Source organism: Lissotriton helveticus, chromosome 6 (assembly GCF_964261635.1).
Source record: "Lissotriton helveticus chromosome 6, aLisHel1.1, whole genome shotgun sequence".
NCBI lineage: Eukaryota > Metazoa > Chordata > Amphibia > Caudata > Salamandridae > Lissotriton > Lissotriton helveticus.
Genome location: NC_136067.1, coordinates 2,029,802,825 through 2,029,828,215, shown reverse-complemented (window position 1 = coordinate 2,029,828,215; position 25,391 = coordinate 2,029,802,825). Strand labels below are relative to the sequence as shown.

Genomic DNA, 25,391 nt, shown 5'->3' with positions numbered 1-25,391 from the left:
ATTTTACCCCTGGGGGACCAGCTGCTTCAACCAACCTTCTGTATGTGCTTTGGGGGACTTTGATATTTTTTTCCCAATAAATTATTGCTAGTGCCAATATGGTGGAAGCAATTTCAGAAAAGAAAACATGCTTACAGGGCTGCAGTATCATGGCAGAGCAGTTGCATATTTTGCTATTGTAAAAAAAGCTCCCTAAGTCTGCATAATGTTCTAAAGGCCCATCTTACATTACATGGCTCCCAGTCGGCCCATACCATTGAGGCGGCTTACGACAGAGTCAGTGGGGGGCTTCAGTGTCATTAATGCTGCACTTCTCCACCTCTAATTGAGGTGGGGGAACCAAGAGATTATCCTCAATGTTTGGTGGATGCCCCATAATCACCAGCCTCCATTTAAAGGCCACAGTGTTCCACACTTTAAGCGTGCTTTGAAGGCATGTTTGCACACTATAACTTTAGTTTATTGTTACAACTACTATACTACCATTCCAGTGAGGTGCGGTCATATTTCCAGCTGCAACAGGAAATCACAAATGGAAAACAAAAACACAAATCACGCAAGCAAATGTTTGAACATCTTTTTAATTCTTTGATTCATATTCGTTGCACAGATGTATTGTGCGAATCATGGAATGATATATCCTGCACAGTGCCACTGGAGAATTTCTATACAGATGACAGTACCTCACAAACAAAGTAAGTACACCTCCAGTGACCTGAGCATACAGTTCTATTTGATCTTGGGCATTACATATACCCATCCTGACGCATCACATAAGGAACAAGAAAGAAAACTGGAGACAATAAGGCTTTGGGTTTTTGGTAACAAAAAAGAAACAGTGCATTATTCAAGTACCAGAAAATACATTATCACAAGTATCATCACATATTGCTTCTTTATTATAAGAAGATGGGAGGTTTAAGATACCATCAAGTAGTTTGTGTATCCAATGAAACCCTATTGTTAAACCTAAAGATAACAAGATAAATGCCCACTGTTGAGTTTGGCAGGATTGTTCATAATAACTACCTGTCTATTATTCCAAGTTGTGCTGCTTTGGTCTGTTTTCCTGCTTCTGTTGTCACCCAAACATACATGCTGACTTTTCAGATATATTGAGGTTCTGATCAATGGTTCTCAACATCACAATACTACCTCTATTGTGCTTCAAAGATATTCATGTCACACCCTACTCTCAATGTACAGGCACCTTCTGTAGAAGGCACCAACATACTTCTGTGATTGGCAACTATCTATTAACCTGGATTTTATAGCCAATTTACAAAGGAAATAATTTCTCGAGACAAAGATGTCTTCATCAATATTACATTGGCACCCAAACCCATCATTAAACCTTTCATTTACGGAGAAGTTGTGTAATTTTCAATTGATGATGCATCTGCAATCACACATTATTCGCTACCATCTTTTCCACGGAGTTTGTGACATTAATCACCAACGCTAATTATATCATACATATGGGCAGAATTACAAAGGCTGGTTCAAACAGCTTCCTGAGCATGTACTCTTGAACTGGTTTGCCCAAAGCAAAATGTATGAACTAGTGAGCAGTGTAATATGCCTTTTACCTATACTGGAAAGAGAATGGGGCGACACACCTCATGCTAGTCCTCTGTCCTCGAGTAAGTAACGGAGCAACCCAATCATATGCCTGTAAGAATGTAATGCTGTCTCCTGGGCCATGCAATGTCTACTGTCAATCGTGAACGCAGATCATAGTTGTCAAAGGTCAGATACATTTCAAAAATTCCTTACGCAGGTTATACGTTTGCAGATAATGGCAAGGGCCAGAGTATGTCTGAAGACTGGTCTTCAGCACGAATAAATTCTTGCCAAAGTAGTAAACACACTCTAGTGCCAAGGTGTCATTTGTGTATGTTACAGGTATTTACCCCCAGGCCCAATGAGAAACACCAATCATTAACACAGCTCAAATGTCTTTATATCATAAAACAGGGAATTACATTTGGTTGAGGCAACAGCTCTAATCATTTTCTATGTATGGCAACCTGTGCACATGGAAGTAGATCATCTATACTGATCTGTGGACATGATCAATAAAAAAGGGATAACCACAAACCTCCAAACAGTGAAGATATTGCAAAATGTTTCTATTATAACACGTTTCACAGTGGGTTGGTACTAACACCTGAGAGACATGAGCAACTTAACCACATACCAATCACCACATCAGCACTGTGCTCATCATTCCTATTGACGTCCATCAAAACACCCATACACATACAGTTTCTTTACAGCCACATGCAGAGGTGTACAGCCAGAAAACAAGGAGCCACAAAACAACCTGCTCGAGCCAACAGTCACCTGCATCCTTTGCATGTCTAGACTGAAGGCTGCAATAGGAATTTTGTATCATGAAAGCCAAGGTGAGAACACAATTATTAGGACTGCAATTACATTTCCTCGAGTCTGTGTCTAGAATATATCAGAATCGTGTCTCAGATCTTAATCCTTGTGCAGACGCAGACACAGACACAGATGTCTTCTGTTCACCACAAACAAAGTCAAGTACAGGAATCCGGAGTTCCAAGGATCAGGAAGTTGTCAAAAATAAGGGAAAATTTAGGGAAGTGTACCCGTTACAAATCCAACTTTAACAAGAGACACGAGCAGCATTTTACATTTATATTTCATGGTATATACAAACAGAACCTGCAAAAAATTATGCTTTTGCATACAATCAAGACTCAATAAAGCACTGTATAAGCCAATCCAGTTTTGAAATCCATGTGCGATCAAAACCAACTACACGACTGCTCCAGATTGTGCTCATCTCATCTTGATACCATAAACCAGTTAGCAATCTTCTCCTCTCCAACGCCTACAATTATGATTCACATACTTATTCATCGGAAGGCCCAGACTGCAACACAGATGAATTCAAATGGTACGATAGAGATGTGCCAAGCTGAATTGACATCCTAGAATCAGGCTTGTTTCCAGTGTGCCCCATGCTATGAAGCAGAACTAGGTAGCTCTCTGCTCCTGGTTTTTTCTGTGCAATGGGCTCAACTCATTAAAGGAACTGCCTTCTGTTGCACCAAATGTTTCATTTCATAGTGGAGACAATGTATTGCCAGAGGAAGCAAGAAGTTTCGATTTGCGTTGGAGCATAATGTTGGAAGATACAACTACTTCCAATCTTCTCTCCTCAAAGGAACACAGACCGCTATATCAGCACAGTCTCACACACACAATAAGAAAGCAAAGGCATTAATCAAAAAAACAATCATCAACAAACAGCACATTGAGAAATGTCAGAGAGACACAACATCAAGTCACTACTGTATCTCAACCTGGTCAGCATAGGTCCAGAGGAACAAAAAATATTTTAAAAAACAAAGAAACCTAATATGGTTTACTGCTTCTATAAGTTAAGTTCTGTGATGGCATCAAGGAATTTAATCTCACATTTGACATACAAAATGGCAGAAAACAGACGTCACAAAAAGAAAGGTATGGCACAGTTCTGGCCGGGCCATGACAGTGTGTAGGGAACATGTTGCGAGTGTTATTGTCTCACTCTGTAGCCCTGGCACTGTACAACGATGTGTTGATCTCACGCAAATTTGAATCTAAACAGATGCAAGCAAGAGATTAATGTTCAACAATCAAAATGCTCAAGAGAACTATGTACATGGCCGCACAGAGGAATGGACAAAGGATACAAAAGGCACACCATTGTACTTCCTGTGCAACTCAAACACTGACGGCAATGAACCCGTCAAAGCTCCCAGGTGATCTTCCGAGAGCTGTTCTCTGGCCAGTGCCCGGCGATTTTATTGTACATTCTAACCTCATCGCTAGAGACCAGGCACTGGGATATCCCAACATGTCATTTGGCACACATGTATTTTACATGAACACTATTTAAACACATACAGACACCAATACAGAGGTTTGTGCGTTTATCAGGGGTCTGTAGCTTTTCTCATTCTGAGCAGATTTTGGCTCCATCAGACAAGTCTTTAGTAATCGTTCTTCCATCACGCAATTCACAACACTCCTAACAATCTGTACTACCATTGTTGCCTTGCTGTGGTAATGCGATAGGTCCCAACTTAAGACAAGACAGAAGAGGAAACTGCGGCACTATTGTGAGCACTCATCATTCCAACCCCAAAAGGATGAATCTCACCATGGCCTATCCACTCTTCAAGAGATTCTCAAAATTGAAAAATGTAGTTTTTGCTTATCGCAAAGGTAATGGTGAAAAATTCACTAGGAGCCACCATGTACTAGACCCCATTTAGATTCATCACCATTCTCACCTCTGGACAAGTAGGGCAAATGTGAGAAATGATGGACTATCAGGAGTTCTTGTTCAAGATCAACGATGTCTCATTTGGGAGCCATTTTAAGCTCTAGTGCAGAGTTTCAGTCGGTACACGGTGAGACTGCGCAGTAGGGGACAGAAGATAGGGCTGTCTACTGACAAATGCCAGCAGGACCTCGATGGGAGACTGGCTGTCTTTAAAGAAGATGGACAATAATTCACTCAAGCCTGACACTCACAGTGATAACAATTAAATATACATAAATCCATCTCCTCTTAGCAGCTATTGGTCCCAGGTTTCATTCTGAACGACCGGTACCGTACCAGTGCTTTCCAGTGTCTAAATGTCTTTAGAGTGCTGATCGTCTTCATTTGCCCATCCACTGCGCATTTCCTTACTCTGGTCCACCTCTGTTCTTCAGAGGGACGTCTCGTGTACAACAAAAGTGTGGCCACCATCCGCTCTGGAATAGCCATCATACTTTTCACTGTCCGCACTATCTTCCCCTCTGATGTCTCCATTGATTAGACCGTTGGTGGTCTTTTCTGGGGAAGGGGTCTGCTCCAAAGTTTGTTCACTCTCCTAGTTGGTAGAGAAAAGGTTAGAAGGATATTGTGCAGCAAGAGTCGAGAGAAGGATGTTAAACCGCATGAATGGATCAACCAATAGGTATCATGCAAGGAGTAAGAATAAACAAACCAAAAAGTGGACATGAAAGAAGAGATGGTCAAAGTTTAATTTAAAATATACTGATTCTTTAAAACATTACAACAATAATTTACCAAACCCCTAGCTCACTAATGGACTTTTTCCATACAGTGGACATTTAAAATAATTACAACATAGAATAATACTCTTCGGGTTTAACAGTGAGTGCCAAGAGTTTTTTTTATACTGTTAAGACTATAAATTGGGATAATTTAGCTTATAAAATATGTAATGGCTGAGGTTACTTAATTTGTACTACTCCGCCTAAAATACCAAAATGAGAAAAGTGATCCACCATGTCCATGAATACTGCACTGTGGCCTCAGGTATTCCAGTTACACCACGGATGTCAGGCTCAATTCCCAAAATCTTTGCTTCAGTCTTGAATGAGTTGTATATATTCTCACTGCACAGGCAATGCTCATATTTTAGCCACTATGGATTCTTAAAATGTCAAAATGTTGAAACCTGAATCTACAGACCCGTCGCCTTTTCACCCCCTCAATCTTGTTTAAACATAATTTTGTAAATATCAATTTAGGTTCCACCATTAAATCCAAACCAGATACCCCAAAGGTCAACCATTGTTCGAAACAGACCAGTAGAACTACAATTCTTGTTACATATAGGACCCTCAAATCAGGGCCTGCGTAACTGTTACAAACTTCAATCACGGGATAGCCAAAAGCAGCTATAATTTTTGCCAGGTTTTTTCTTTCTTTTTTAAAACCTATGAAATTCCCCCCTTCCCCCTCCCTTTCAGCATCCCATCAATGATACCACCTTGTCCAACAAACCAGCACAGAGATAGAGAATGAAACTGACCACCGACAGTGGTCTACGGGCACCAGTATTGTCAACATACTCTGAATTTTAGCTGATTACTTTTAAAACCCTGTTTGCATATCCACATCATTATAGACTAAGCATCCAAGTATCTATAGGCTCTGATGTCACGATAAAGAGCAAGTCTCACTGTGTTTATCCACAGGTCACAGATGGAAACTCTAAAAGAGCAAGGGGGTGATTGACTTCATGGAAGCTATGTGCACTGAAAAAGCATTTAAAAAAAGGTCAGTATTATTTTCTTTTCTGCAGGTAAAGAACTATGAATCTAAGGACAGGGATATCAATCAATCAATGAGCCGCAAACAACAAACCACCTGATAGCAGAGCCAGAAGCAAGAGTTCTTGCATTACAGAGAGCAGCAGAAACCAGCATCACACATTTGCCTGGCTTTCATGAAGACCTTGGTGGCACCAGCAACTGAACTGTCAATGGACATCTTTGAGTGTGTGCTTTTTTGTTCTGCTGACTAGCATGAAATGCCCATCACAGTGCAAACTAGCAACAACCCCGTTAGATGCTTGCTTGAGGCATTACCAGCATAACCGCTTGACTGCTGAGACACTGCAGAAGCAGCTAGCTGTTCTCGTGCCCTCCACATGAGCCGCGTGTGCATCCTTGCCCATCGCCCCATTCCTCCTACCTGCTCGTGTTTCTGCATCTACATTCTTCCTCCATGACACTGCAGATCGTGACTCTTATTCACCAATGTCTCCCGTTCCCCAAGCCCTTTGTGGCTGGCTATCCACGTTATTTTGTTGGCTGAGGCCGAGCTCTGCTTTACGCTCTTCAGTCGGCTGCCCTACTGGGGTTACAGCTTCCTGTTCCCCACCCAAAGAAGCATGGAGGAGCTGTACCTATGGGGATTTTATGGTCACTGGATTACCACTGGAGCAGAAGGACTAAAGAGGAGTTGGAGAATTGAAGGTTTAAAAGACGCACAAAAGCCGTGCACCATGAGCAGGAGCGGAAGCTTGGAACACAGACTCTGGATTGGTGAACCACAGGGGTGAAGACATAACGTGGAAGCGGGTTGTGAAGGGGTGGTGGAAGGAGCAGGCTGTGACCAGTGCAACTTGCAGCCTCCCACCTACGGGATGACCGGGCTGTTTTGTCCTGCTTTGCATAGCCAGTGTGGAACCCGGGGACACTTTGTATATGGTGTACAGCTGCCTAGCTGCGAGACGGAAATAGACCATAATTTGATGTCAAAATAGAATCCACCTGCGTCATATACTGTCTTAGTTGTTTCAGTTATAGCTTTCTTGCTTATATCTCCATATCTTTCCTTTGCTCCTAAACGTCTACTACCCTGCCTTCGTGGTTGTGTATTGGGGTTCTCCTTGTGCCAGGTCAAGGGTAATGGACTCCCCTTTAAAATGATATAGAACAACTGTCTTTAATGTGGATGTGCGTGACTCTCCCCCATCAATAGAGCATGAGCTCAGGGCCAAAAAGATCAATAAATCTAGCGACTGAAGCAGAAGAACAAGCAGCAGACCGACTGGACCATCTGGGCTTCGGAGCAAAGAAAACCACTGCTGACCTTCTTTCTTTTTTTTTTTTTTTAAACAAAGTCAGCCCCAAGGTTGAGTAACGGAGACTATGATAAAAAAAAAACAAGATTACCACCCCAAGACAAAATAAGAATAAAAAAAATAATGAATCTGAGGTTAGTCAAAATATCCGAGATCCATCATATTATCCAGTTAGTTCTCAACAGAATTTTTTTCAAGTCCAGTTTGTTTCGAACTGCAGCTAAAATCAAAATCTCCCAAAACCGATTTGCTGTCTGAGAAGGAAGTCTGAGAGAAGCAGTTCACTGAAGCATGGTTGCGAGAAAGATTGCTCAAATAAGTTGTGCACTTGATGCGGACTATGCAGTAATTGGCGGACCTCAAATGTAGCTGACTCAGCCTTCCATCTTCCAGGGACCAGTATATCGACGACCATTACTACGGGTACTAGTAAAACTTTGTTTATCGAGATTAGAAACAGTAGAAGCACAATAGGAGTTACCGGTTTAAAAAAAAAAACAAGATACTATTATGTCCGGTATTTTGATCAATACCTTCCCAGTGAAATAATGCGTGGTTCAGAACAAAAAAAAAGCTTGGAGTTAATCAGGCTTTGAGGAATGTGATGGCAGCCGACAAGCCAATATTCTATGGAAAAGGTAAACGTTACAGGAAGAGTAATTCCACAAGTTGTAATTAAACAAAAGACTCTCACTTTAGATTCTGCTCAACCATAAATGTGGAAGGTCATAATTTGACTAGGCAGGGATCCTCCCTCCAATGGGAGGTTTCTGTAAACTGCAGCGGCGCCTCAATACCTTGCAAGAATTAAGTCTGTCTCACAAAAATATCAGGGTGGTAGTAGAAATCTCAGTTCTCCAGCGGTCACCGATACCTCCTGTGCAAGTCGCGGTTCCACTGATCACCGATTTGATCCTTCATGCAGGGCAAGTGAGACAGGTTGGATCAAGAGTAAAATGCCACTTAATTGTGAATCAGGGTGCAAATCCTGGCAATGGCACAGACAACAAAAAAAGAGATGAGGTCCTTTTAGTGTACGCAGTCTTCTTCTTCCTGTTGCATATTTCTTCACCAATCTCTCCCACTGTATTCCATATTTTAGTTCTGACTCCATTACAGAGAGCAGTGTTTTAAAAAAAAAAAAAGAGAACATGTCAATTTAAGAGGAAAAACTTGGGAGCGAGGTCTGCATCTGCGTATAAAGGAGAGGAAAGAAAGGTGCTGATGTGCCTTGTATGCAGCTCCATCATCACGTGAGCAATGCTGGGTAAAACTTTCTGATCCAGTCTAGATTCTGCGATTAGAAGTATCCATCAGAAATTTGCTACGATATGTTAAAGTATTTAGTTAGATAATCTCTAAGGTGCTAGGTCTTATTGGAAGAAAATCTTGCTTACATTCAGCAACGCCTTTTCTGGCGGATACTCTAGCTAACCGCAGATTCCTCACCTTAGACTAGCCCAGAGATGTCAGACTCAATCCAGAGAATATTGTAGCAGTGCTCCTGTGTGCCAACAGGTGCGGCCATCACTGAATGTAAGCAAATTCTCTCATTTGTGAGGATACGAACAATATTGTAAGCCCACCTAAAACACTCAGCATAAATGGAACTAGAACATATTTATTTTTGGGGGGCGGGATTTGAATAAGTTTCTTGCAGACGTTTTAGATTTGTTTTATTTCAAGATCACCTTATTATAGGAGGATCTGGGATATTTTTACTGTATGCACATCTTTCAAGAGAAAAGTTATAAAAATAAAGGCCAGTCCTGGCGTGAGGGGCAGAGTTTCCTGAGAATGGCAGTGCATAGTAGGGTCCACACCAAACCTAAAATATGTTCTCTAGTATGTGTACAGGAATGAATTTTCTGAGATAGGCCACAATCTCAAAGATAACTCTGTAATTCCATTGCATCGGGGTGGGGGGGGGGGAGGGTCATTGGTGTTCTCAAATGGAAGTCAGAATCTCAGACAATGATTACTGTTTTATGGGAGGAAGCTAAGGCTGTGACTAAATCTAAGAATTCAGATAAGAAAGTGACTGGGGGCAAGAGAGGATGGTAAAGTATCAATATGGCCTGGGACTGTTTGTGGTTGAATCCAACAGAAGTCAAAAGAATATGTGAAAGGCTAACTTAAAATACCGGCCTTGATTTATTTTCAAAGTGTCCCAGAATATTAAAGGCAATCCATCGCACTTTTTTATTCTATGGCGGCTATTTCCACTAACCATATGACCGCGGGGGAGAAATGCATTAATGTGAGTTTTGAGGCATTCCTTAAGCCAGGTTTCATAAATAGCTAGGTTACCAAAGTCTGTGCGTATGTCTGAGTTCAATAATTTTCGGAGTATGCTTTACCAAAGAGTGGGAATTGAGATAACCAACTTTCAAGTACCGCTTAGAACAATTAAATGTACTACTGATGGAACTGTGGTGCTTTAAGTTATGTTCCCTTATAAAGCCTACAGCTTGTAGGTAACAGAAAAGTATTCAAACCAGCATAATGGCCGGCCCTAGAAGAATTTACCTTTAGCACACGGCTGTCTGCAGTGTCTGAGTGGAAGTCAGTACCGGAGTTCCACAGAAACTGACGGTGACGGAGAACAGCCCACTGGCAGTGAACTAACAGGATCGACTTTACAGATCTGTGAGACCTAAAAAAGTGCTGAAAGCACTTCAAAGATTTGCAACATGGTGTCTCTGAATGTATCGACGTGCTGCAGAATCGAAGACAGCCTGGGATCTAAGGCACGTTGAGACCAACTGAGGAATAAGTTCTGTGTCTGGTGACATCAACGGAGTGGGACTTAAATATTGATGTCCTCAAGCCTTCTCTTTGGTGTCAAGAGTGGCAAGATGAGGTTGAGTCCTGCTTCGCTTTCTTATGCTTGAACTTGAATTTAGCTCTAATTTTTGAGGGGGAAGTTGAGTCTTTGGGAACAGCCCAGTGACTGGTACAGTGACTTGAAGATGGACTTGAGTGAAGACTGTGACTTCTTGTGTTTGACGAAATACACCTTTGCCTGCCTCCGGGTCTCGAATCGCCTTTGGATACATTTATGAAACAACTATGAGTCCATGCACCAAAGCCACACCTCACGTGACTCCGTAAACGACTTCCTGCAATTTTAGCACAACTTGCATCCTGTCATTTTTGGTGGGGATATCATTTCCTATCACACTGTTCAAGAAAAGTCAGAAGACTAGCAAGGTGGAAAGAGAGCGCTGGATCTGCGTCAGAAGCTGCGGAAAGAAAGTAGCTGATATCAGTGAGCAGGGGTGGCACTTATCTGCTGCTCTCTTCCATCACTTTTAGGGCAGTATGGAGTCATCGCGGAGCCTCACAGTGCCACCTATGAGCACCCTACCAAATTCTATGGATCCAGTCTAGCATCTTGGGGATATTCAAAAGTTGAGAAGTTGCAGTCGAACTATCATCAGAAGTGCTTTATAGAAATCAAGCTTACTATAGTTTCATGGATGTGTAAAACTGTAAAGCGTCAAGGTATATAGTGTGTTTGTTTTTAATATCTAAATCAAAAAAATTCTAAAAAGGAAAATGCTTTTAAGGGCACGTAGGAGAGTGTGCCCCAGGATTTTTATAAGTTATTTCAAATGGAGCTATGCTCATGCTGTCCAAGGAACGGATCACAGGATTCGTGGGTAATGTAATATACCTTTGATAGTCAGACTGAAAAATGTACTTGTAGACATAAAAGCCGAGAAAAACTTCTGCAGATTCCCAAAAAGAATCAAGGGCAATAAAGGGCGGTTTAGTCTAACGTCTGTGACACCTAAGTAGTTCAAAGACTATGCCTGCGATGTGCAATAAAGCCTTTATACTATTGGTCATTAAAACACATAGTAATTCTTGCCTTCACTCATACATTACTATTATGCTATTCCTGTCATTTGTGTATTATGTATTTTTGTAGTATAGTCTACCATAATTACTCACACTAATGTGCTGTTCTTGCTATAAATGCACTATGCATATTTGGATTATAGTGGATCAGTTAAAATGGTGAAGTGACCTTCTCTAGAGATGTTTAGTACGTAGGATTTGTTGTTCTTCTCTTCTAACTGCATGCATATTCCTTCATCAAGTTCTCTACTCCTGTATTCTACTGTAGACTCCATTATAGAGTGCAGTAGCCTACATAAAGGGCAGGTGGATTTATATTGCTGTAGTTGTGCTACTCTACCCTGGGGCTGCAATGAAGAACGGTTTTACCTTAGAAGACAGGAGTCTCTCCTCCAGTCCTGTTGAATGCAAGGCCAAGGATCTTAGACTCTACTCTGGTGTGGTCAGACTAACTACCAGAACCAGGCACGGTCACTACTGCCCTTGATCTTCAGCACAGCTTTGTGTTATTAGTTGAAGGGGCTAATCACTAACCTCACATAATAATCACAGTCCTTGTCAGGGTGAACCACTAAAGTCACAAACAAAACTGAGCTCAACCTCCTGGCAGCTGTGGCACAGAGCAGACAGGCTTAACAATGTAACATGAAGTAGGTGTCCATGCGCACTGGCCACAAAGGCTGGAGTCACAGTGCATCCCGTGGCTCTAAAGTCTTCTTCGAAGAAAAACAACTTGCAAACGTCCGAGTCGGAGAGGGCAAGGAGTTTGCAGAGCATGTGTATTTACAGCAAAACATGCTACAAGGGCTACATTCTGATGTGGTCTTCACCCATGATGCCTCAAAGTACACTGTATCCATCTATGTAGTAGAAGGTCTGCTTACCTCTTTGGTATGGCGAACACCGAAGTACAAGTTCTCCTTGTACTTATCCGGCAGGAAAAACAGAAGTTTAGGTAGAACATGATAAATCGTTCTAGGATTCACATCTTTACCCTTCATTGAGCCTGAAACACAAGGACCGAGAATAGGGAATCAGTTACTCAGAAGGAAAAGCACATTACCTTTACAAAAACACACAATTCACCATCAGTGACTTTAGGAATATAGAAAGCAAATCGAGCAACGTGTTGCAATCGTACGTTTTTATTTGCTTAGGTATCTGTAGTAGTTCTATGTGCTAAGGAAGGGGTGTTTTGTAATGCGGTGGACACAACAAGAACACAAAATCATACTTGACCTGCATATCTTCTGCAGTAGCTCTAAGTGCTCAGTAACCTGACTAAAAACAATTTCAAAACATATTACTTTTTTATAAATATTTTTTTTTTGATTGATTTGTACCATTGTGATAGTCAATCATGCTTTCCAACTGACATGATCAAACCATTATTTTCAATTGTTTTGCAAATAAGTTTCAATTTTTTTCTGATCAAAGACATTTATACAAAAAAGTGGAACAATGTACATATCGATTGTGTTCACAAATGTAACTTTTTTCAACCCATATCAGAATCCATTCTCTCATCATACACATCCTGTCATTTACTACATAAGGTAGGCACGGTTAAGGTACTTTTATAATTGACAGAGCCTGCATTCTTTTAGTATTCACCTAACTGTATAACTTGGCTGAAAAATAGTCTGGAAATGCCCTCTTCTTCGATTGGCTGAGTTTCAGTAGATCTACTGGTGGGGAAAGGGAGGTCCAGTACAAATATTTTGTGTTATGTGTAATGAACGAAGGGACATACAGTGTCTTACCCTTCTCCTCTCCTTCACTTGTGTTTTCAGGTACTTCCCATAAACAGTTCTTTCTACTGGCCGGATTGAGGAGACGCCTTTTTGCCATTTAGGAAAAACTAAGAATAGTGATTTTTGGGATAACCTTAAACAACTAATGCTGGGTGGAGGCGGGATATTTGTTTTGCAATATTTGGCTCAGGTATCTCCACCAACCACTTGTAGGCTTCTGCTATAACTTGCAAAACCCTCCGCCAAGAAGACAAAGTGCTGCTAGGAACGAAGATGACAGGGAGAAACAAAAGAAAGTAACTGGTTGTTAGAGCAGAAACCTGTCCGCCTGGTAGAGGCCTGGGAAATGTCCATGCTCTCCCAGGTATCTTGGACTTAGAAAGGCTACTTTGAGGTCTAGCCACTAGTCCCTAGCACCCAATTAGCAAAAAGGGTGGGCACCGGACAGATTCAGGTGAGCACCTGCTATGTCCCAAGTCAAAAAAGGGCCCTAGGGAAGGAGTGTGCTCTCCTACCTTGGAGAAAAACGTAGCAAAAACAAAGAGATGATGGACAGAGTGCTGAAACTTTTCAGACACTCACAGATCTGGGTAGAATCGATTATCATCATTCTTGAGCTCACTTCACCATCCGAGTTTGGACCCAGCCATATGCAAATCAGTCTTGACCGTGTGCCTCATGGGAACAGTCCAGCTGAACTGCCAAGCCAGGTACTCCCTGGTGTAACAAATAATGTTCTTAAATCCAGTATATAATGCAGGTATTATTTATTGTAGATAAATCCAAGTTAAGTTAACAATACATTGATCAATAGATGTAATAATAAAAACCCCACCAGGAGCAGTTCTTCTCTTGCTCAGCCTGTCTCTATCAATTGCCTTTACTCAGAGCAGTCAGGTACCAACATTCTAAGGTGTCATTAAACATTCTACAAGATGCAGTGGTTAGGCAATGGGGATATTCAAGCAAGGGATATGTAAAGCATAAGCAAGATGTAACACATCCCCCTTCTTTATAAAACAATAAATAAATTGATATAATACATTTCATTGCATTCTTACATATAACAGTTGAAATATAATAAGGATTGCAATTTCAAATATAATGACCAAAAGAACACATTACATTGCATTCTTAAATAACAGTTAAAATTGTAGACAGATGTTTTTTATAATTTACAACTTGAACACAAGGTCCTTAAACTTAAATTTTTTGTTGTAGTACACAGCTCACAACTTCCATATCAAATATAAATAATATGTTATATTACATAATATAACAAAATCTACTAGAATGGAAATTATGGATTATATGCACAACTTAATTAAATCCACTAGAATGGAAAATTTGGATTTGATGCATAACTTAATAAATCCACTAGAATGAAAAAATTTTGATATGATACATATTAACATCCACAAGAAGGAAAATGGATGGGTTAGATAAATAAATATATTTGTAAATAGAGCAAACAACAGCTCCTTAAACTTAATAAACTGAACGCCTCTAAAACCTTAGAGCACTTGCGTGGTTCATATAAGCCAGATAGAGTAACCTGCGGCTTTTCATAACATGAAATAATTTGAACTCCTCAGAGTACATATCAAGAAAATTGATCAATCTAAACAATTGAATTCCTCAGAGTATATATCAAGAGAATTGATCAATCTAAACAATTGAATTCCTCAGAGTATATATCAAGAGAATTGAATAACTTACTGCTCTCCATAACATAGAACAATTGAACTCCTCAGATTTCATATAAAAAAATGGAGCACCTCAAAATGAGCATTGATGTGGCTCCTCAAACTACACATCCAATAAATCCTAACTCCTCAGAGTTTATATCAAGAAATGGAGCGCCTCAAAATGAGCACTGATGTGGCTCCTCAAACTACACATTCAATAAATCCTAATTCCTCAGAGTTTATATCAAGAAATGGAGCACCTCAAAATGAGCACTGATGTGGCTCCTCAAACTACACATCAAATAAATCCTAACTCCTCAGAGTTTATATCAAGAAATGGAGCGCCTCAAAATGAGCACTGATGTGGCTCCTCAAACTACACATTCAATAAATCCAATATTAGGACAACTAATCCTCTGAAAAGAACACCTCAAAATGATTTGAGCACATAGTGGTTCACAACAATAAAAGAAAATGCATGACTCTACTCAGTAACACATGTGAACTCCTCTAATATTTTAGAGCACTAAATAACCTGGTACATCAAAAGCAAGAAAGAATAACATTGAACACCTCAATGGAAATTGAGCACCTAAATGGTGGTTCAAAACAGCATATAGATATCAAACATATCTGCAAATAATCACGAGAAATAACAAATTGAGCACCCCAACAAAAGTTGAGCACACAAGTGGCTCAAATAAATAAAAGTAATTGAGCGCCCCAACAACAGTTGAACACATCACATAGCTTAATACAAAAAGTGATAGAAATACATAAATGAAAGATGCAAATAAACGATACAAACTCACTGTAGTATAACTAAACACCTCATCCATCAAAATACTAAGGGTTCCAGAACACACATGGAAAGTACACACATTCAAAGTACATACATGCAACTCATATAAGAAGAAAACATGGTAACTAAAATGATGTGCAGTCTTTCCCAAAGAATACATATATGAAAATCCACCACCTCCCTCTGAACATGAGAAAAGTAGTCAAGTGCAGCTATGTCTTTCTGCCAAAATAAAAATGTACATCAGCTGTGTATATCAGCGAAGGGAAAGATGACATCCAAAACCAGCAAAGCGCATTAAACAATTTTCTTAAAGAAAGTTGTATTTGCTTCCAAACAGTCGCTCAACGCAGAAGTAGTAGATTCAAATGTTTAATGGCACTTCGTATTCACTTCCAAAATCTTCACACTGCACACAGATGACGCGATGTCCATAGAAGCAATGAACAAGCAGTACTTTTTTCGTAAATGTAGAACAGTACCTTTACCTCCAAGACGTATTTAAATTCCAGACGTGATAAGGATAGTCGCGTTGATTCACAACGCGATGAGAAAACAAATATGGCCGCTAATGACGTCATACGTTACTAGTTGTCATCACGCGTGCGCAGTCATCACGTTCCAGACCGTGGAATTCTGGGCAGCAACTCTAAGTAGTGACGGCGGAAACCATGGAAACAGCTCGCTCCAGTCCGTGGCGTGTGAAGACGTTAGGACAAATCAAAAGTAAACACTTTACCAAAATACATGAAAAACGTTGATAATCTTCAGTAAAAGTCAGGAAACACTTTTTTCCAGTAAATGCACAGTATCCTCACAGCACGGTGTACCATAACCCTTTGTACTTCGTACTCTTGCTCACAATAGCCAGCATTCTTGTATCTCTCCCGCAGGAACAAAAACGTTGCTCATCCACTGAGTTGTTGAATAATGAACAAACACTGTGCATCCCTTCTGTACAGCTGATATTAGACGCGTGTTTTCTTGTCCAAACCCAAATCATGTGTGTTACTGCTCACACGCTTAGAAGCTTGATATGAGAATAGTTTTTGAAAGAGAGTAACCAAACGAAGACCGTGAAAGTCTCTCTTTAAAACACAGAAGCCATAACTTAATGGTTCACTCCAAGTTTTCTTCAAATTTAGGTCAACTCAATGCAGTTATAATTCCTTCAAATTCAGACCAAATCACGCAGTCAGAACTCAAACACCCTGGGATAAGAGGCTGTCCAGATGACTGGGGACACTGGTGGGGCTAACCAGGGCGTTTCTGTAAATTTACCTTTTCTTTTTCGGCTTAAGTAGTTCCTTGGTTGCAGTAGTACTTCATTAAATCCGTCTTCTTTCCACGCATAGGTTCTGTTCTGTACCTCGTCGCCAATTTGTAACAAATAATGTTCTTAAATCCAGTATATAATGCAGGTATTATTTATTGTAGATAAATCCAAGTTAAGTTAACAATAAATTGATCAATAGATGTAATAATAAAAACCCCACCAGGAGCAGTTCTTCTCTTGCTCAGCCTGTCTCTATCAACTGCCTTTACTCAGAGCAGTCAGGTACCAAACATTCTAAGGTGTCATTAAACATTCTACAAGATGCAGTGGTTAGGGAATGGGGATATTCAAGCAAGGGATATGTAAAGCATAAGCAAGATGTAACCGAAAACAAGCATCCTGGGACCGTTTTTGGTATAACACCCTTTATCAGCCAGGCTAGCTTGAATCCAGTGGCAAAATGAGCAAGGGATCCACGTGTGGGAAAACTCTGCCAACTTAGGGCGAACAAAGCAAACACAAAGTGATGATGGACGGAATGCTGAAACTTTTCAGACACTCCCCCTCAGTCACAGATCTGGGTTGACTCCATCATCATTCTTTAGCTCACTTCACCCCAGTTTGGACCCAGCCATATACAAATCAGTCTTGACCCTGTGCCTCATGGGAACAGTTCAGCCCGAACTGCCGGGCCAGGTCCTCCCTGGACCGGGAACAAACACCCTGGGACCGGTTTCCAGGTACCACCCCTAATCAGCCAGGCTAGCTGGATTTAGGCCCAGATCTCTGTACTGGGGTGTACAGGGGTTAATGTATGACATTGTTCTGCATTCTGTCCATCAATTAATATTTTTGCATTTGTCACCCCGAGTGGGACGGGTAGGCTCAGACGTGGGTCCTGTGCTCTCCATGCCACTGGAGTCAAGCTATCCTGGCCGATGATGGGTGAATTACCGAAACCAGTCCTAGGAGGCTTGTTACCAACCAAGAGAGGACCTGGGCTGGACTGTTCCCATTGGGTGCAGGGTCAAGATTGATTTGCATATGGCTGGGATCAAACTGGAATGGCATTGGGAGCAAAAAAAGGATATATTTAGGCCCAGATCTCTGTACTGGGTTGAATGTATGACATTGCTCTGCATTCTGTCCAACAATTGTTCTTTTTGCATTTGTCACCCCGAGTGAGAAGGGTAGGCCCAGGCATGGGTGCCGTTCTCTCCATGCCTCTGGAGTCAATCTATCTTGGCTGAAGAGGGGTTAAACGCCGAAAAAGTTCCTAGGATGCTTGTTTCCAGTCCAGGGAGGACCTGGCCTGGCAGTTTGGGCGGTACTGTTCCCACTGGGTGCAGTGTCAAGACTGATTTGCATATGGCTGGGTTGAAACTGGAATGGCATGGGGAACAAAAAACGACAGATTTAGGTCCAGATTTCTGTACGGTGGTGAATGTATGACATTGTTCGGCATTCTGTCCATCAATTTTGTTCTTTTTACCTTGGAGAAAAATAACACTTCCCGTTTGGAACAGACTTTAGGCTACAGTCTTAAAGAATTACAAAGCCTGTCTTACACTGAAACAAAGGCCTCCTACTCAAAAATGTTCCCTGATGGTGACATAATGAGCACCATAAATTAAAAGTATAGAATATATGCTACAGGGTCTGGAAGTTTGGATACTTGTGTTCTCTGCTCTTGGTGGACACACAGCCATTTACTGATGCTAGAAAGAAAGACTGTTTTGGGACAGATAGTGGAGCCTGAAAATCTGGGTGCAAGGACATCGGTCCGCCCCAGAAAAACACTTCTTGTATGTTTTTTTTCACTGGAGTGTTCCAGCTTCAACCAATAAATTGTGGAAGGGGATGTGAACGGGATCAATTCCAGAAGCCTTGGAATTGCACCATGAAAAGCTTGACTTATCTTTGCATCCTTGGAATGTATAAGGCTGCATTAATCCCATGAGCAAGAGTCATGTTTGGGCCCCAGCATCAAAGACCGATCGCTTGGTGATCCAAGACTGACGTCAGTAAGAGCATTGATTGAAGCCCGAGACTTTTGGGGAACCTGGCCCTCAGTGCACTGCCACAAATGAAAATGTATAGGACCTGTTAGGCAAAAACTGATGGACAGTGAACTTAAGATCCACGCTGAATGGCATGTGGATAAAAGGAACCAACATGGCTCGTGAAGGCATGTCCGGGGAAAGAACCAAACCCAAGATCAGAAGTGCATTGTTGCGTCTGTCATCACTGGGCAGCTATATTATATGAGTTTTCCGGATCCAGCCTGGTGCCTGGAGAGAGCCAAATGTGAGAAATCTGCTGGTAGGTAGAAGTATTCATCAAAAATGCAAATGCATTATTGCTCTCTAGTTGCCATTTTGAAAAGCCAGTCCAATCGGATAACACTTAAATCTTTGAGACCCCCATTGTGTTTTCTTTTGTTGCGTATTGCCTTTTCTTAAAACTTCATACAGCCTGATCCCCTTGACCGATTTTTGTTTTTTTGTGTGAAGTTTCATCATTTATATTTTTCTTCTGTTTACTAAATTGATTTACCAATGTATTTTTTAACGTTAGTATTGTTTTAGTGCAGGGGTCTTCAAACTTTTCTATAATGAGAGCTACTTCTGATCAATGAAAAGCGTTCTGAGCTACTAATGACTGATCATTGTTGCAGGATTATAGTAGTGACCACGCAGATGTATTTCACAGAATCAAGAGACTAAATATTGTCAGTAAAGAATATAGATCACGTGATAAAATGACAATACGTATACATAGGTAAGTATAGATTTACTATCCTTAGTTCCATTTCTACATACCCTGTATGTTAGGGCTCTGTGATAGGCTACCAGGACTCCTCGCCGACACCTTCTTTAACTTAACAGGCAGGACATTGCTTAGCTCAGTCACAGCTCATTCTCTGCTAACCCAATTGCTTAATAAAGCAGTTCCCTAAGATCAGTACATGAAGATACAATTAAATGTTTCTACAATCCAGCCGGATGACCTATATTGAGTACTATTTAATAAATACCATTCATAACACAAAAATATATATCGTGAGAAGGGACATACCTGTTAGGAAGCTCACAATCAGCCCCACAACGACAACCGTGGTTGAGTTATGCGCACTGTACCACATGTAGGATAACGAGTAGAACTTGGCCAACCCACTGAAGTGGAAACAAAATAAAACAAACAATGAAAATAAAACATTTGGGTGGGAGGTACTATAACAGCACAATAGGTTTGAAATATTAATAGGTTGTATAAGGGAACAATGCATGCAAATACTCTGCATGCCTTTACCACGCGTTATTTACCCCACATTTTTTAGTTTTAGATCGCATATGCTTTTACAACGTATGCCTTTACCATGCATTGTGTGTATATAGGCACCTGTATGCACAATTTGTGCACTGCACAAATGGCCCCTGTCAAGTTTTCTCCAGTGCCAAATGGTTGCGACAGTCCGAGGGGACCCGAGGGGACACTTTGTGACATTGGACACAGCACAAGTGAGCCCGTTTGAAATGTATTTTTCGCTCCATTAACTGACATTTTTTTTTACCTCCGTCATCACCAACCAGAGTGTGTATTCTACAGCATTCTGGGAGCTGTAGGAAGTATTGGACTCCAGCTAAATCAGCAGGTGTTGGATATTCCGGCGGGGGAGGAGCGACAGACCTCTTTTTAATCTGTGAAGGTGAGCGGGACTGACCAGCATTCTATCTGTGAAGGGCGCTGATGAGAGCACATTCACTCGCCCGAAATGCATACGCCGCCACGATTTCCTGCTGTGCCTGTGAAATAAAGCTTACCTTTGGACTCCCCTCTGGGCCCCAGCCTGCTTTATTGGGAGTAGGGTGTTCTGTGATACATATATATATATATATATATACACACACACACAATGTATTTGTGGGGGGGGACCTCCCCCCCCCCCCACCCAAAACCCTCAAACTTAACTTAACTGCGTGGGAAAGGCATATGCTGTAAAAGCATAGACGTCTTAAAAACATGTGGAAAAAAATGTGTGGTAAATGTACAACGTGGTAAAAACTTCGTTGTAAAGGCTGTTTCCTTATTAATGACACGTCATCTTTTTAATAAAGTGGTAATCTACACGGAGGTATCCACACACTGACAATAACTAATACTATTATTCCCTCGAACACTACTCACAGAAACACAAGAAAATAATGCACAACAACAATCTTACCACATTGTATTTATTTTGTAAACACAGCCAAGGGGTACCTGGGATCATTCCTGCTTATTACACTGATGAGCACAGATGTCTCCACTCACTGTCAGACTGATGTGAACCCCAACAAGGGCTGCCGACATGGCCACAACTATGACTTTTTAAAGCGCCGTTGAACCAGTGTGCCATATTGGAAACCTATAAATGTATTATTTGGTCACAGTGATTCATGACTGTAGATCTATCGATAGGCGTTTCACCCGTGAATCAATGCACTCCAGGAAACAGCCTTGGTGGGAGTGAAGAGGTTGAAGTCGATTTGGGTGTTTGTAGTGAGAGTTAAGCTGGCGCAGGCTGGAGTCTAATAAAATATATACTCGACCGAACAGACCAGCTCGCCGAGCAAAGTAGCTGTGCTCCGAACTACACTTTTTTGAAGGTTCATGCTTATGTGCACTTCCAATACAAGCTTCAGCGTTTTGGCAACAAGACTATGAAGAACCGATGGGAGAAGGTTAGGACCCACTGGCGGGCAGATAGACTGTCTCGGGCATGTAAGTGGGTCACTGGGGACAGCTGGCCCCAGAAGTGCTGTCAAGTTGCATCAGTGTCTTCTGCTGACTAGTTCAGTGAGGAGAGTGGGTACAACGTCTGTGATATCTGGTATACTGACAGCTCTACACAAGCGCTGCACTGTTTGGATTATGGGCCACCTGTAGATTTGCATCAAGTATTTAAAACACTTGCCATATAGTACTAAAAACTATCAGTTTGGGGCACAGGGAAAACTCTGCAAGACAACAAGGGCTACTAAACTGAATAACAACATCACTACTAAACAAACGCAAGCCTGAGAGCACTCCCAAGCAACCTCCTAAGTGTGCATGCCCCAGCCTTCCTGACAGGACTTACTGCTTTAGGATTCCCAGTGTCCATGTCACATCACAACTTTGAATCACTGCTGGTACTTGAAAGGGGGTGGCGTCTAGCCCCTGATACTGCGAAGAGAGAGATCAAGGCTCTACTATGCCTGTAGGTCTTGAGACCTTTCAAAGCATGGAGATTCTTGGGTGTCAGGAGGGGAGAATGTGGATTCATTGCCATGACCGGGGTCACGTGCTGATCAGAGCAGCTGAACCGGATGTAATACAATCAAACAGGCCTTACCGTATGTCTGCCATAGTAGACACTGGCGAGTCCTATGTGGCAGCTTGCCTGCCTACTTTCACTCTGCCCTCTATCCCAGCCGCCATCTTAACCACTGCTGTATAAGGCAGGACAGAGGGTATCAAACCTTTGTCATGGGTCGGCTGGTCATCAGCATCAGGAGGGAAGGGAGGGGGCTTGCACCGTCTGGGGGTCAGTATAACCTCGCCTAGGGGGCGAGTCCTCCAGTCCCCCTCAGCGCCAGAATTGCTTCCCTTTTACCATTAATCATTCCCGTGACAACGGGATGTGCTGCATAGAAAACGCTGCAGTTAATTATAAAACATGGTTGTACATCTCGCAAATGTAGAAGGTCAGTCAAACATCCATGTCATTGTACATCCTGCAATGTCCTTTAACATTTTGTTGTTGCTCATTGTAGGACAGCACTGTCGTTGTTCGAGGAGCCCCTTTTTGCAAGGCCTCTGTGTTTGCGGTCCCAGGCTTTCGTTTCGACCGGGAGGGGTTCGTATGCTCAACGGGGGACCTTTTGAATCCCCCCGGCCGCTTACCGCCTCCTATCCTGATTGGGCAGCCAGTGGCTGCCTAGGGGGCGACCAATCCGGTGCCTCCCCTTTTTCGCTAGCTTGTTGGGGGGGGGGGGTCCCCCCTCCAGGCAGCGTTCGACACTGGCCCCTATCGCCTCCGGCTTTGCCTCCCCAGCCCATGTTTCATCTTGTGTCAAACTCATTCCTTGACTGAATTACCCATCCTCGGATCATTCCAACAAGCCCTGGGTGACCACACTGTTTGGTGCTTGCATTATAATGCCCCCGCTGGGTCATGTGTGGATCACAGGTGCAAACTACAGTGCCCTACTTCAGTTCTAGAAGTTTGCACTCACTTGGGGAGTGTTTTATGTAGCGCAAACTCGACCCAAAGGTATCAGAGCACTTTACATGAGCACCAGTTGCGTTACAGACTTGCAGATATTCATCAATTCTACGTGTTCTGTGACATTTATGTTAACTCACACGTGCAGTGCATGAATCCTAACTGCCTCCCAAACCCTTTCCAAATCTGATCAAAGTGGAAAACATACCACGGATTATGTGGTGAGTGATTTCTTTAACACTGTGACTTCCCTATTTATATTCCTGGCTGTGCTCGGTGCTCTTCCAGCAGAGCACATAGCATGCAGGAGCATTCACTCCGCCCACATCTGCTTCAGGCCACAGATCAACACCGGACCTCAGCCCAGGAAGGCGTGGAAAGGAAGCAAGCAAGAGACAATGCTTCAATTACAAACCCTCTCGCATTCCCTGGATGGGGGTAATTAACATCATAGAATTCAGCATGTTATGTTATATTTATTTTTGTATAGCGCGCGGCTACTCAAAAAGAGTGTCCCGGCGCTTTGAGTAAGGAGGACTACCATACAATAACACAACACAGTTAAAAGAAAACAGAAAAAAAAATAGAGCAGACAGAATTTATACAACCTACTGGCTAAACAACCAGGTTTTAAGACCTTTTCTAAAAACAAGTAGGCTGGTGGCTCCCCGAAGTGTGAGCGGCAGAGAGTTCCACAACTGTGGTGCCAAAAGTGCAAAGGAACGACCTCCCAGTCGAGCTTTCTTCACTCGCGGGACCACCGCCAAGAACAGGGATTCCGACCTCAAAGAACGGACTGGGTGGTAGAATGCGAGTCTCTTTTGGAGGTACTTTGCTCCGACCGCGTGGAGAGCCTTGTAGGCCAAAGTCAAGGCCTTGAAGGCAATCCGTTTGCGGATTGGAAGCCAGTGCAGCGTCTGCAACAGACCTGCTGCACTGGCACGTCTGTTTAAGCCAAAAACAGCTCTAGCAGCCGCATTCTGCACCACTTGAAGCCGCTGTAGCAGATACTCTGGCAGGCCCAGGTAAAGAACGTTGGAGTAGTCTAGCCTAGAGCCGATCAGAGCCTGCACAGTCAGCTTCCTATGCTCCTCAGATAGAAGGGGAAGAAACCTCCGCAGCATCTTGAGGAGGCCGAAACACATACCCGAGACCCCAAGGATCTGGGACTTCAACGTTAGCCCCTTATCCATCTTGACCCCCAAGTTCTTCGCCATTTGGGATGAACAAGACGGAGGGAACATACTAATGGGCCACCAAGCCTGCCAATCTGGCTCCGTTGTACACCCAAAGAAGAGTACCTCAGACTTATCGGAATTGCACTTGAGGCTGTTTAGTTGGAACCATTGAAAAACAGCCCCAAGGCAATCCCGGATACTCTCCCCATCAAAGTCCCCTCCTCTCTTACACGAGAAGAGGAGCTGGGTGTCGTCCGCGTAGGATACGATCTGGGCCCCAAACGACTCCACCAGCGCCGCCAAAGGGGCCATAAAGATGTTGAAAAGGGTCGGGCTCAAAATAGAGCCCTGAGGGACCCCGACTCCCAATGGCGGCATCACGGCGGAATCTGGCGAGGCCCAGACCGTTTGCCGGCGGCCCGCTAGAAAGGAAGAAAACCAGCCGAGCACCGTCCCCCGCAGTCCTATCTCATAGAGTCTTGCGAGAAGGCCGTCATGGGGGACGGTGTCGAAAGCCGCCGACAGATCCAACAGCACCAGCATGGCTTTGCCTCCCGTGTCCAGAACCCCTTTAATGGTTTCTGAAACCTCGAGGAGCGCGGTCTCGGTGCTGAGATTTGGACGGAAACCAGACTGGGTGGCATGCAGAATCTCGTTTGTCTCTAGAAAATTGGAAAGCACCGATTGAACGTGCTTTTCCACAACTTTCGTGAGAGCCGGCAACAGAGAGATAGGCCTATAGTTGACTGGGGCCTTTGGGTCCAAACCAGGCTTCTTTAGCAGCGGGATGACCATTGCCTGCTTCCAGGCCTGCGGGACCACTCCCTGGCTCAGCGAGAGATTCAATAACGGGTTCGCCAGTGGGTTGATTACCTCCGCCATTTTTGCCAGAAATTTAGCGGGGCACGGGTCCAGCGGCGAGCCCGATTTGAGCTTGCCCATAAGTATTAGAGAAGCAGGGGCGGAAATGGGTGGAAACACGCCCAACGTCGGGGCTGACGCGGTCAGAGCAGACAGGTTAGCCTCACGGTTAGTCAACCCTACTGGAACAGCCGCAGGGAAGGAGTCCTGTATAAGTTGGATCTTACTAGTAAAAAAATTAGCCAGATCCAAGGCCCAGGAGTCAACTGGCCTCTCATCCGAGATATTAGACCGTGGGGATGT

The 25,391-nt window shown here is 42.7% G+C and overlaps 1 protein-coding gene across 13 annotated transcripts in view; it reads right to left on the bottom strand.

The window, feature by feature from the left end:
- The window catches only part of SLC5A6 (solute carrier family 5 member 6), a 383,801-nt gene that overhangs the window by 128,706 nt on the left and 229,704 nt on the right, over positions 1-25,391 (bottom strand). For 7 of the 13 annotated variants that reach the window (XM_078650008.1, XM_078650013.1, XM_078650012.1 and 4 more), the window contains exons 14-15: positions 19,878-19,975; positions 12,164-12,285 (exon numbers count right to left, since the gene is read on the bottom strand). In XM_078650008.1, the coding sequence (XP_078506134.1) occupies positions 12,164-12,285; positions 19,878-19,975 (220 nt within the window). Of the gene's footprint in view, positions 1-563; positions 4,902-12,163; positions 12,286-19,877; positions 19,976-25,391 lie in introns of those variants that run through there. The other 6 variants (XM_078650001.1, XM_078650002.1, XM_078650004.1 and 3 more) reach the window with 1 other exon arrangement.